Source organism: Tachypleus tridentatus, chromosome 3 (assembly GCF_004210375.1).
Source record: "Tachypleus tridentatus isolate NWPU-2018 chromosome 3, ASM421037v1, whole genome shotgun sequence".
Lineage (NCBI taxonomy): Eukaryota > Metazoa > Arthropoda > Merostomata > Xiphosura > Limulidae > Tachypleus > Tachypleus tridentatus.
Genome location: NC_134827.1, coordinates 100,801,198 through 100,813,898, shown reverse-complemented (window position 1 = coordinate 100,813,898; position 12,701 = coordinate 100,801,198). Strand labels below are relative to the sequence as shown.

General features: G+C 34.3%; 1 protein-coding gene across 4 annotated transcripts in view; it reads right to left on the bottom strand.

Annotated features, from left to right (window-relative positions):
* LOC143247610 (cubilin-like) overlaps nucleotides 1–12,701 on the bottom strand; it is a 34,708-nt gene that overhangs the window by 11,916 nt on the left and 10,091 nt on the right. For 2 of the 4 annotated variants that reach the window (XM_076495936.1, XM_076495937.1), the window contains exons 6-10: nucleotides 11,045–11,281; nucleotides 10,208–10,336; nucleotides 5,181–5,414; nucleotides 4,645–4,779; nucleotides 2,166–2,408 (exon numbers count right to left, since the gene is read on the bottom strand). In XM_076495936.1, coding sequence (XP_076352051.1) covers nucleotides 2,166–2,408; nucleotides 4,645–4,779; nucleotides 5,181–5,414; nucleotides 10,208–10,336; nucleotides 11,045–11,281 — 978 coding nt within the window. The remainder of the gene's footprint in view (nucleotides 1–2,165; nucleotides 2,409–4,644; nucleotides 4,780–5,180; nucleotides 5,415–10,207; nucleotides 10,337–11,044; nucleotides 11,282–12,701) is intronic. The other 2 variants (XM_076495938.1, XM_076495939.1) reach the window with 2 other exon arrangements.

The following is a 12,701-nucleotide window of genomic DNA, read 5'->3' as shown; positions in this document are numbered from 1 at the left end:
GTTCAATCAATAGAGCAGGAGATTATTAATTTCTTATGTAACTAAATTGTGTAAAGTGGCCATTTGAAAACAAATAATCTCTTTGGAAAGTGGTCATATAAAAACAAAAACCTCTTTGGAAAGTGGTCATCTAAAAACAAATAATAATTTTGGAAAGTGGCCATATAAAAACAAATAATCTCTTTGGAAAGTAGTCATCTAAAAACAAATAATAATTTTGGAAAGTGGCCATATAAAAACAAATAATCTCTTTGGAAAGTAGTCATATAAAAACAAAAACCTCTTTGGAAAGTGGTCATCTAAAAACAAATAATAATTTTGGAAAGTGGCCATATAAAAACAAATAATCTCTTTGGAAAGTAGTCATATAAAAACAAATAATCTCTTTGGAAAGTGGTCATCTGGAAACAAATAATCTCTTTGGAAAATGGTCATCTAAAAACAAATACATATTTTGGAAATTGATCATCTAAAACAAATAATCTCTTTGGAAAGAGGTCATATAAAAAGAAATTAATTTTTTTGGTGGGGAAATGTTCGTCTAAAACAAATAATCCTTTTGGAAAGTGATCATCTAAATACAAATAATCCTTTTGGAAAGTGATCATCTAAATACAAATAATCCTTTTGGAAAGTGATCATCTAAATACAAATAATCCTTTTGGAAAGCTGTCATCTAAAAGCAAATTATTCCTTTGATAAATGTCACTCCTGTGTTCCAAACTATAAACATATGGGAGTATATTTTCCCTTTTTTTATAACGAATTCACTATTCGCACAGCAACAGTCACGGTCTACCGGAAAATCTCATTTGCAACGAGACTCGAGTTATGCGTCAAATTTTAGCAATGTCAAAGACAAGTAATCTCGAAAATAACCAATGTTAAATAACAAAATTACCATTTAGTAAATTTAACATCGTTACTCGATAAATTTCTTGAATTTGTATGTTAGCAAATGGCGTTTGTAACAGATGTTTAGTCCATATGATGTTTGTTTTTTTTTTAAATTTCGAACAAAGCTACACGAGAGCTATCTGCGCTAGCCGTCCCTAATTTAGCAGTGTAAGACTAGAGGGAAGGCAACTAGTCTTCACCACCTACCACCAACTCTTGGGCTACTCTTTTACCAACAAATAGTGGAATTGACCGTCACGTTATAATGTCCCCACGGCTGAAAGGGTGAACATGTTTGGTGCGACTGGGATTCAAGCCCGCGATCCTCAGATTACGAGTTGAGTGTCTTAACCTACTGGCCATGCTGGGCCTAACGTTAAGTGATTAAAGTATAAACTTTTTATTTAAATACAGATCTTCGGATGAGTTGTTTGTTTTATTCATTTCATTTAATGTTTCGAGGTGCTAGTTGGTCTCACTTAATTAAACCCCCCAAATCACGCCAGATTCCTACATCACTGTAGCATAGCGTGTTATTTTCATCTATATTAAGCCTATTAGTTTCTAGTGATTCGCCAGATTTCAGTTTCATATGTATTAGGCCTATTGGTTTCTTGTGATTCGCCAGATTTCGGCATCATGTGTATTAGTCTCATTAGTTTCTAGTGATTCTCCAAATGTCAACGAGAAAAAGTATAATTTCGAACATAATACACAATGTTCCAGAACACCTGCTTAGTTTCTATAAATACATATTTTTCTAGCATATCTTAAGCTCAAAACAACGAGCTTGCTCTGTTCGCTACAGGAAATTGTACCTTGAATTTTAGTGTTGTGAGTCGTAAACTTACTGCTAACTCATCAGCGGATTCTAGAAACTAATTTTTTTTTATTTAATGTTATTAAATTACTGCAATTTTTTATTAACAAAATTAACAGATTAAAGGTATTATTAATTTATTTGTTCTAATTTGCACGAATTCTTCAATGATATTGATCAGCAATTTCGAAATGTCGCGACGCATTTAAGCAAGTTCCATGCAGTATTGTGTGTAAAATAATGTTATTCGCAGATTATATTGAAGTACAATGTTTTACACTGAGCTGCCAAGAAATACAAGAACAAACAGAAATTGGTATCGCCCTCAAAGCATAAAAGAGGGAAAGGTAGAAAAATGGTATAGTGCTGAGTTCATGCGAGGTCTGTTTCTTTCAATCTATCACTTGGACAATGTTATCTACTTACAAGAAAGTTAATAATTGCTCACCTTTAATTGGCTGCTGGTTATAACCACACAGTCGTTCTTCTGTGGACTCAATCTCCAGGAAGTCGGCCTTACAACCTTCATCGGCTTCTACATCGAAATCCAAGAATTCCAGCTGTACCTGGCACGTGGACAATGTCAACCTCCTTATTTCGTACTCACATTTGGCATCTGGAGGATAGTCATCAGGATAATTTGGTGTCCGGATGTTGTCCTTTTCTCCTGTGATCACCTGATTGCACTGAACTGCAAAGAAGTTATTTTAAAAGACGTTAAAATCACTAACGAAACAAAAAGGAATATTGCTGAGCAACAGGACATTGCAAGTACTGCAATTCTACTGTTTGGAAATGTAGAGAGTATAATGTGAACATGGTTCCAAGAAACCCTGTGTTCCAATCACCATGAATCCTAGGGAACTTGAAATAAAGAGTCATAGCGCGGTTTCAACAGACTTGGTTTCTAGTAGCAATCACTTGCTGGGAAACCCAGAGTACAGAACGTTAACATAGTTCCAAGAAACCCTGTGTTCCAATCACCATGAAACGCTTGGAAACTCGGATCACAAAGTGTTAACAAGATTCCACATGCCTCTATGCTCCAGGAACAATTAGCTGCTTAGAAATTTGAAGTGAAGCGCGTAAACAGGGTTCCAAAAGACCTAGAATTCCAGAACCAAACCAATGAAACTTGGAGAAACTTGATATATCCAAAGTTATCGTGGTTCTAAAATACTTTATGTTTCCATAACAATGAAATCTTTGGAAAACTGGATCACAGACTGCACTGCACAACAAAGATTTTGCTTCTTGAACACTGTTGGGTGTTCCTTATAGATTTTTGGCTGCTGATCACAAAAATCGCATCCAAATTTGTCCATCACGTACCGTTTTATCGAAATCTTCAGTTTCACCAGGACATTGCTACGATAACAGGGCAACTGGAACCCGTCAATGCTTACTGACTACTGTTGGACACTGCAACGTGATGCACCGGACATTGAATACAAACGAAAATCAGGAGCAAAACACTTTTAATTATGTTGAACTTAATAGCGTATCAGAAACATAAACGCAATTAAATACGTTATTGCCGGTAAACAGTTAACTGTCTATTTCTCAGAGTTCCTACGTGATGAGGCAAAACCAAAACTATATTTGTGCATACCCACCAGGTACCTGTCACAATCAGCAAAAACTTTTCAGGAAGCAAAACTTAAAAAAAAAAATTGTTGTGCAGTTCCGTTAGTAGTTCAAAAAGACTCTGAGTTCCAATAATAATGTGAAATACTTAATAACCTTGGGTGTGTAATATTAACACAATTCCAGAACACCCTATCTTCCAGTAACGGCAAAATGTTTGAAATCTCGGAGTGTAAAAATCTTAACGTGACTCTAAAAGTCCCCGTGTTCCAGTAACAATGATGTATTTGGAAACTCGGATCACAAAATGTTAATAGTTCAGAAAAGACCCTGAGTTTCAATAGCTTTGCGCGAAATTCAAAAAACAAACATTATTGAATGTCATGTACGAGTACGTTGTTGTAGAACTGTGAGACAATTCCAGAAAAAACCGCAGGCCTGTTTTGGGGCTACAGGCTGAGTAGTCTTCCACGGGAATTAGCAGTTATACCTGAACTCCGAGCAGGTATTTCTACTAGTTTTTTTGTTTTTTTTTAATTTCGCGCAAAGTTACACGAGGGCTATCTGCGCTAGCCGTCCCTAATTTAGCAGTGTAAGACAAGAGGGAAGGCAGCTAGTCATCAACCACCCACCGCCAACTCTTGGGCTACTCTTTTACCAACGAATAGTGGGATTGATCGTAACGTTATAACGCCTCCGCAGCTGAAAGGGCGAGCATGTTTGGTGCAAAGGAGGTTCGAACCCGCGACCCTCGGATTACGAGTCGAACGCCTTAACCCACCTGGCCATGCCGGGCCCAACTAGTTTATATAAATACATATTTTTGTAGCATATCTTAAGCTCAAAACAATGAGCTCTCTTGTCACTCGGGCCCGGCATGGCCTAGCGCGTTAAGGCGTGCGCTTCGTAATCTGAGGGTCGCGGGTTCGCGCCCGAGTCGCGCCAAACATGCTCGCCCTCCCAGCCGTAGGGGAGTTATAATGTGACGGTCAATCCCACTATTCGTTGGTAAAGAGTAGCCCAAGAGTTGGCGGTGGGTGGTGATGACTAGCTGCCTTCCCTCTAGTCTTACACTGCTAAATTAGGGACGGCTAGCACAGATAGCTCTGGAGTAGCTTTGTGCGAAATTCCAAAAAACAAACAAAAAAACAAACTCTTGTCACTACAGGAAATTTCACCTTGGATTTTAGCATTGTAAGTTGTAAACTTACCGCTAACTCACTGGCGGATTCTAGAAACTAAATAATTTTTTAATTTAAAGTTATTAATTTACTGTAACGTTTATTAACAAAATCAACTGATTAAAGATATTACTGACAATTAAAATAAGCACAACTCACCGGAAGATGGCAAAGTCTTACAAGAATTGGGAAGTTGGTGTACGTCAACGTCAAACCCCTTACCGGAACCATAACTATCAGTAACAAACTGCAGAGTCATAACACCTCCTGAAGCAGGGTTGTACTCAAGGGTTTCTGAAACACGAAGACATCAGTTATTACATGGACTTTACTTGTATTTTGATGTATTATTCTAAACGAAGCATTCAATTCTAAACATCCACTGCTGGTGCAGCGGTAAGTCTACAGATTTACAACGATAAAATTAGGGGTTCGTTTCCCCTTGGTGGACTCAGCAGATAGCCCGATGTGGCTTTGTTACAACAAAACACAAACAGAAGTGTAAACTCGGGAGAAAAAAAAAACTCATTAGAAATGTGGATGTCAGCTAAATTATTTATTAAAAACTCTCTTCAGTCGTATCAATAATCTTCGTCTGTATAATTATTCTAATAGAAAATCACTCATTTTCATCGTATTTAAAATGTGGATTTTGTCCTCTAGTTTAGGGTTACCGACAATCTGACGTAACGTACTTAACCCTGGCAGATTGTTTCCACAGATTCTTTCTTCGTTCGATAATTCAAAATAATCTTTGACACAGAAGGCGCTGTATTCGATATCTAATGTCCTGAAAGCAATATCTACTTTGCAGATGGATGGATCGGGTCTTCTGATTATGTACCTGCAGTGAAGTCCTGGACTATAGATTCGAGGGAACGAAGGAGACGAAAACCGTCCAGAAATATCCGTTACTTCCTGATCACAATCTGCAATAAACTTAAAATGTAACAGTATCCACATCTGGATCTTGTTGGCAACAATACGATATAACGTGCCTTAAGACTAAAACCAATCTTTTTGATAGAAACATGGGTAGATTTCAACCGTTATAATCACATTAGAACAAGTGAGAATCAACTTAGCAATAAATGTTACTAATAATATAATCAAAAACATCTTAGTTACACGGACCGGCATGGCTAGATGGTTAAGGTACTCGACTCGTAATCCGAGGGTCGCGGGTTCGAATCCTTGCCACACCAAACATGCTCACCCATTCAGCCGTGATAATGTGACGGTCAATCCCACTATTAGTATAAGAGTAGCCCACGAGTGGCAGTGGGTGGTGGTGACTAGTCTTACACTGTTAAATTAAGGACGACTAGCGCAGATAGCCCTCGTGTAGCTTCGCGCGAAATTCAAAAAACAAAACAAACAAACAAAAACCGATCAATGAATACTTCCTGGAAAATTCTTATCGATGATATAAGTACACTTACCAGTTTCCCCAAGAATTTTACTTTATTTCTTTAAGCTGCACGTGCAATTCTTTTTTGACCACACCTTTTTTTCATAATTTTTCGATTAGATATCATGAATTTTTGTCTGTGCTCACAAACAAATCATACCAAACAAAAAAACGACATTCGACAGTAATCAATATTAGCTCCAGGATACAATCCCTGTTATTCAAAATAGGCCTATATTTTACAGAACCAACGAGAATCTTTAAAATATACGGTGGCAGTTTTTCCTCTGTAAAACAGTGTTAATAGCTTCCCTTATAGAAACGCCATGAAATCTATATTAACAGCTTCTTGTCATCTCCCCATGTAATCGATACAGCTGTATCAGGCATCGTTATTTATGCAAATACGTGACTCTAAACGCTCTTTAATTAGAATACTTTAATGAAATTTAGTAAATTTTACTGAAAACGTGGTAACGAATAATTAATAATAATCGTCCATTCGTAAGATTATTTTGGAAACCTGAGCTACAAACTGTTAATTTAGTTTGCTTGGACTAATAAATATTTATGTATCTGTGTGTTATTTCACCTTACAGTTTTGCTTCTCTAAATCAACAGTCTTTAATACGAATTAGAAAAACCGTCAATTTTTACTCTTAGGTGAAGCTGTAACAATTTTAAGCCGATAGCTCTTGTGACATTTTGCGTAGCTATGCACATTTTCGTTACATTTGAACAGTGTTTGTTGAATGACTTAGCACATATAACTTATATTTACATCGCATGAGACCCCTAATTGTAAGTTGTAAAGATCCGTCAGTGTACCAAATTTGGTTGGTTTGTTTGTTTGTTTTGGAATTTCGCACAAAGCTACTCGAGGGCTATCTGTGCTAGCCGTCCCTAATTTAGCAGTGTAAGACTAGAGAGAAGGCAGCTAGTCATCACCACTCACCGCCAACTCTTGGGCTACTCTTTTACCAACGAATAGTGGGATTGACCGTCACATTATAACGCACCCACGGCTGGGAGGGCGAGCATGTTTGGCGCGACTCGGGCGCGAACCCGCGACCCACAAAATTTGGTAAAAACATACATACGAATTAAGTACGTTTTTCTGTCAAATAAATTTCCACGAAAATTTGGCGCGAAGAGAAAAAAGGAAGAAACGCAATGGAAGTTGTAGATGTTATACCTCATACGTTTCTTAATAGATTGTTACGTTTCTTAATAGATTGTTATACCTCATACGTTTCTTAATGGATTGTTATACCTCATACGTTTCTTAATAGATTGTTACACCTCATACGTTTCTTAATAGATTGTTATACCTCATACGTTTCTTAATAGATTGTTATACCTCATACGTTTCTTAATAGATTGTTACACCTCATACGTTTCTTAATAGATTGTTATACCTCATACGTTTCTTAATAGATTGTTATTCCTCATACGTTTCTTAATAGATTATTCCTCATACGTTTCTTAATAGATTGTTATTCCTCATACGTTTCTTAATAGACTGTTATACCTCATACGTTTCTTAATATATTGTTATTCCTCATACGTTTCTTAATAGATTGTTATTCCTCATACGTTTCTTAATAGGCTGTTATACCTCATACGTTTCTTAATAGACTGTTATACCTCATATATTTCTTAATAGATTGTTATACCTCATACGTTTCTTAATAGATTGTTATACCTCATACGTTTCTTAATAGATTGTTATTCCTCATACGTTTCTTAATAGATTGTTATACCTCATACGTTTCTTAATAGATTGTTATTCCTCATATGTTTCTTAATAGATTGTTATACCTCATACGTTTCTTAATAGATTGTTATTCCTCATACGTTTCTTAATAGGTTGTTACACCTCATACGTTTCTTAATAGACTGTTATACCTCATACGTTTCTTAATAGATTGTTATACCTCATACGTTTCTTAATAGATTGTTATTCCTCATACGTTTCTTAATAGATTGTTATTCCTCATACGTTTCTTAATAGATTGTTATACCTCATACGTTTCTTAATAGATTGTTACACCTCATACGCTTCTTAATAGATTGTTATACCTCATACGTTTCTTAATAGATTGTTACACCTCATACGCTTCTTAATAGATTGTTATACCTCATACGTTTCTTAATAGATTGTTATACCTCATACGTTTCTTAATAGATTGTTATACCTCATACGTTTCTTAATACATTGTTACACCTCATACGTTTCTTAATAGATTGTTACACCTCATACGTTTCTTAATAGATTATTATACCTCATACGTTTCTTAATAGATTGTTATTCCTCATACGTTTCTTAATAGATTGTTATACCTCATACGTTTCTTAATAGATTGTTACACCCCATAAGTTTCTTAATAGATTGTTATTCCTCATACGTTTCTTAATAGACTGTTATACCTCATACGTTTCTTAATAGATTGTTATTCCTCATACGTTTCTTAATAGACTGTTATTCCTCATACGTTTCTTAATAGATTGTTATTCCTCATACGTTTCTTAATAGACTGTTATACCTCATACGCTTCTTAATAGATTGTTATACCTCATACGTTTCTTAATAGATTGTTATTCCTCATACGTTTCTTAATAGATTGTTATACCTCATAGGTTTCTTAATAGATTGTTATTCCTCATACGTTTCTTAATAGATTGTTATACCTCATACGTTTCTTAATAGATTGTTACACCTCATACGCTTCTTAATAGATTGTTATTCCTCATACGTTTCTTAATAGATTGTTATACCTCATACGTTTCTTAATAGATTGTTATTCCTCATACGTTTCTTAATAGGTTGTTACACCTCATACGTTTCTTAATAGACTGTTATACCTCATACGTTTCTTAATAGATTGTTATACCTCATACGTTTCTTAATAGATTGTTATTCCTCATACGTTTCTTAATAGATTGTTATTCCTCATACGTTTCTTAATAGATTGTTATACCTCATACGTTTCTTAATAGATTGTTACACCTCATACGCTTCTTAATAGATTGTTATACCTCATACGTTTCTTAATAGATTGTTACACCTCATACGCTTCTTAATAGATTGTTATACCTCATACGTTTCTTAATAGATTGTTATACCTCATACGTTTCTTAATAGATTGTTATACCTCATACGTTTCTTAATACATTGTTACACCTCATACGTTTCTTAATAGATTGTTACACCTCATACGTTTCTTAATAGATTATTATACCTCATACGTTTCTTAATAGATTGTTATTCCTCATACGTTTCTTAATAGATTGTTATACCTCATACGTTTCTTAATAGATTGTTACACCCCATAAGTTTCTTAATAGATTGTTATTCCTCATACGTTTCTTAATAGATTGTTATACCTCATACGTTTGTTAATAGATTGCTATACCTCATACGTTTCTTAATAGATTGTTACACCTCATGCGTTTCTTAATAGACTGTTATACCTCATACGTTTCTTAATAGATTGTTATACCTCATACGTTTCTTAATAGATTGTTATTCCTCATACGTTTCTTAATAGATTGTTATACCTCATACGTTTCTTAATAGATTGTTATACCTCATACGTTTCTTAATAGATTGTTACACCTCATACGTTTCTTAATAGACTGTTATACCTCATACGTTTCTTAATAGATTGTTATTCCTCATACGTTTCTTAATAGATTGTTACACCTCATACGTTTCTTAATAGATTGTTATACCTCATACGTTTCTTAATAGATTGTTACACCTCATACGTTTCTTAATAGATTGTTATTCCTCATACGTTTCTTAATAGATTGTTATTCCTCATACGTTTCTTAATAGATTGTTACACCTCATACGTTTCTTAATAGACTGTTATACCTCATACGTTTCTTAATAGATTGTTACACCTCATACGTTTCTTAATAGATTGTTATACCTCATACATTTCTTAATAGACTGTTATACCTCATACGTTTCTTAATAGATTGTTATACCTCATATATTTCTTAATAGATTATTATATTTCATGCCTTTCTTAATAGACTGTTATGTCACATGCATTCATTAATTCATTGTTATATCCTACATATTTCTTAATAGATTGTCTTGAAAACTGGTACGTAAACTACCAGTCCAGTAGAGCAAATCCGCAGATAGTATTTGACAGTTAGCATTATCGCAGTCCGAGCGAGAGAAGATGTAAGATCGTTGAACTGTCACTCCAGTTACTAACACACAGCGTGTCTTGCAGGGTTGTTGTTGTTGTTGTTGTATACATCAGATGTCGCCTTTAAATTTCGAATTCTTACCAGTTGGTACTGAACCGCAACTACTCTTTCGTTGAACCACTGAAATTTCGAAGCCACGACCAGAACCGTAGTTGTCACTGTAGAACGTGAAAGTAGCAGAATCACTCCCAACAGGAAACTCCACTAACCCTAGATGGATATTGAAAAAAAGATTTGGCAAATAAAGATATAGAAAAGATGGTTATAAATGATTGGACTTCTTAGAGTGTACTCAACACGCAGATTTCATTTAAATTAAAATATTGTGACAAAATATATCTACACTTCACCTCAACGTTTCGTTCATACATTATTTTTGTTCACGGCTAAATTCAAAAAGTTCAAAACAATGTATCGAATTGGTAACAAAAATACATTTATAAAAGTACATCGTCCTTCTATTAATTTTTGTTGTTGTGGCACAGCGGTGTGTCTGTGGACTAATACCGCTAGAAACCGGGTTTCGATACCTCAAGTGAGTGGAGCACAGATAGTCCACTGTGTAGCTTTGTGCTTAATTACAAACAATCAATCAGTTTTATTGCTGTTGTTAATCTAGAAGTAAAACATATAGCGCAGTTGAGGCTAAACACAGGAACAGATAAAGTATTATCCATGTAATTTAAATAGGTCATTTAGTCTAAATATTAAAAAAATAATATTATTCAGTTACAAACATATTAACAAGAATTTTTGGCAAAGCAGTTTGTATTTGGTGTTGTCTAAAGTGTCCTATGCCTCAAAACTCCAGACCGATGTAGTCTGTAAAGAGAGGCCCCATGTCATTCGTTTTTTTGTATAATAATTTCAAACAGTTTATATACATAGATATAAAACTAATGTTTCAACTTCACTTACTACTTCCGGAAATCATTCCACAGAGACGAGTTCCATCAGGAAGTTCCAGAAAGTCACGTGAACATTTGTCTCGTGAAAATTCGATGTCAAATTGATGAAAATCTAATTCCACAACACAAACGGACGAATCCGCTTTACGAAGTGTGTAAGTGCACCGCTGATTGGCGCTGTAGTCATTCGGGTAAGAGGGCGAACTAAAAATTCCCTTATATGATGTAATTTCCTGATCGCATTTACCTGCAAAACGGTTATTATAATGATTAATCCCCAAACCAAACCTGTATTGTTTTTATTGTTTTCATAAAAGCAGTAATAAAGTAGCAGATCGACTGATATTATTAAATATTTATTTGAAGAGTATCTTAACATTGTTATTAGTGTGTCTCTTCATTATTTCTAACTTTGTGATACAATTAACAGAGAGCAATCACGAGATCAATCTAAACAAAGAACCATTTTACGTTCTATTTGATCTCTTAGTACTTATACAGGGTGTTCGGAAAGTCCCTGTGCAGTTTTGTCTGTTAATAAATATATAAGTGCACAGTGACTTTCCGAACACCCTGAACAATTAGCTATTACTGCTATTACTACTTTTAAGGTTTTATTACATATGTAGCAGCTAAAGCAAATCTGTATTGTTGTTTTCATATTTTTTTTTATTACATGTGCAGCAGCTAAAGTAAACCTGTATTGTTTTCATAGTTTTTATTACATGTGCAGCAGCTAAAGCAAATCTGTATTGTTTTCATAGTTTTTATTACATGTGCAGCAGCTAAAGCAAATCTGTATTGTTGTTTTCATATTTTTATTACATGTGCAGCAGCTAAAGTAAACCTGTATTGTTGTTTTCATATTTTTATTACATGTGCAGCAGCTAAAGTAAACCTGTATTGTTTTCATAGTTTTTATTACATGTGCAGCAGCTAAAGCAAATCTGTATTGTTTTCATAGTTTTTATTACATGTGCAGCAGCTAAAGTAAACCTGTATTGTTTTCATAGTTTTTATTACATGTGCAGCAGCTAAAGTAAACCTGTATTGTTGTTTTCATATTTTTATTACATGTGCAGCAGCTAAAGTAAACCTGTATTGTTTTCATATTTTTATTACATGTGCAGCAGCTAAAGTAAACCTGTATTGTTGTTTTCATATTTTTTTATGTTTTTATTAGATGTGCATCAGCCAAAGCAAACCTACATTGTTGTTTTCATAATTTTTATTACAATAACTTCCAAGAATCTTTTTAACATTATTTATTTGTTTATTTCGACTTTTGTCTCTTCTATAGGTTTTCAAACAATATTTAAGGGTTTACGTGATTTGGATTTCAAGTTGAAACTCAACAGAATATTTGAGATCATGTGAAAACAAAGGAGAGACGCGAAAAGTAAACGAAAACCTCAACTAATCAAAATAACAAATTGTTATAAAATAGCATTTTAACGTTAAAAACACAATTCGAAACAATTCCTATTCTGCACAAATAAATAATTTAATTTATTACATCTCTTTTAAATTGAGTATCTTAAGAACATCAAACTCAAATAAATTAATATGTTCCAAGCACAGACATAATAAACATAAAAGTATTAAATAGCTTAGGCCTAAGATTAGGTTTAGCTCGATTATTAAGCAAGTTTATTCTGATTTATCTA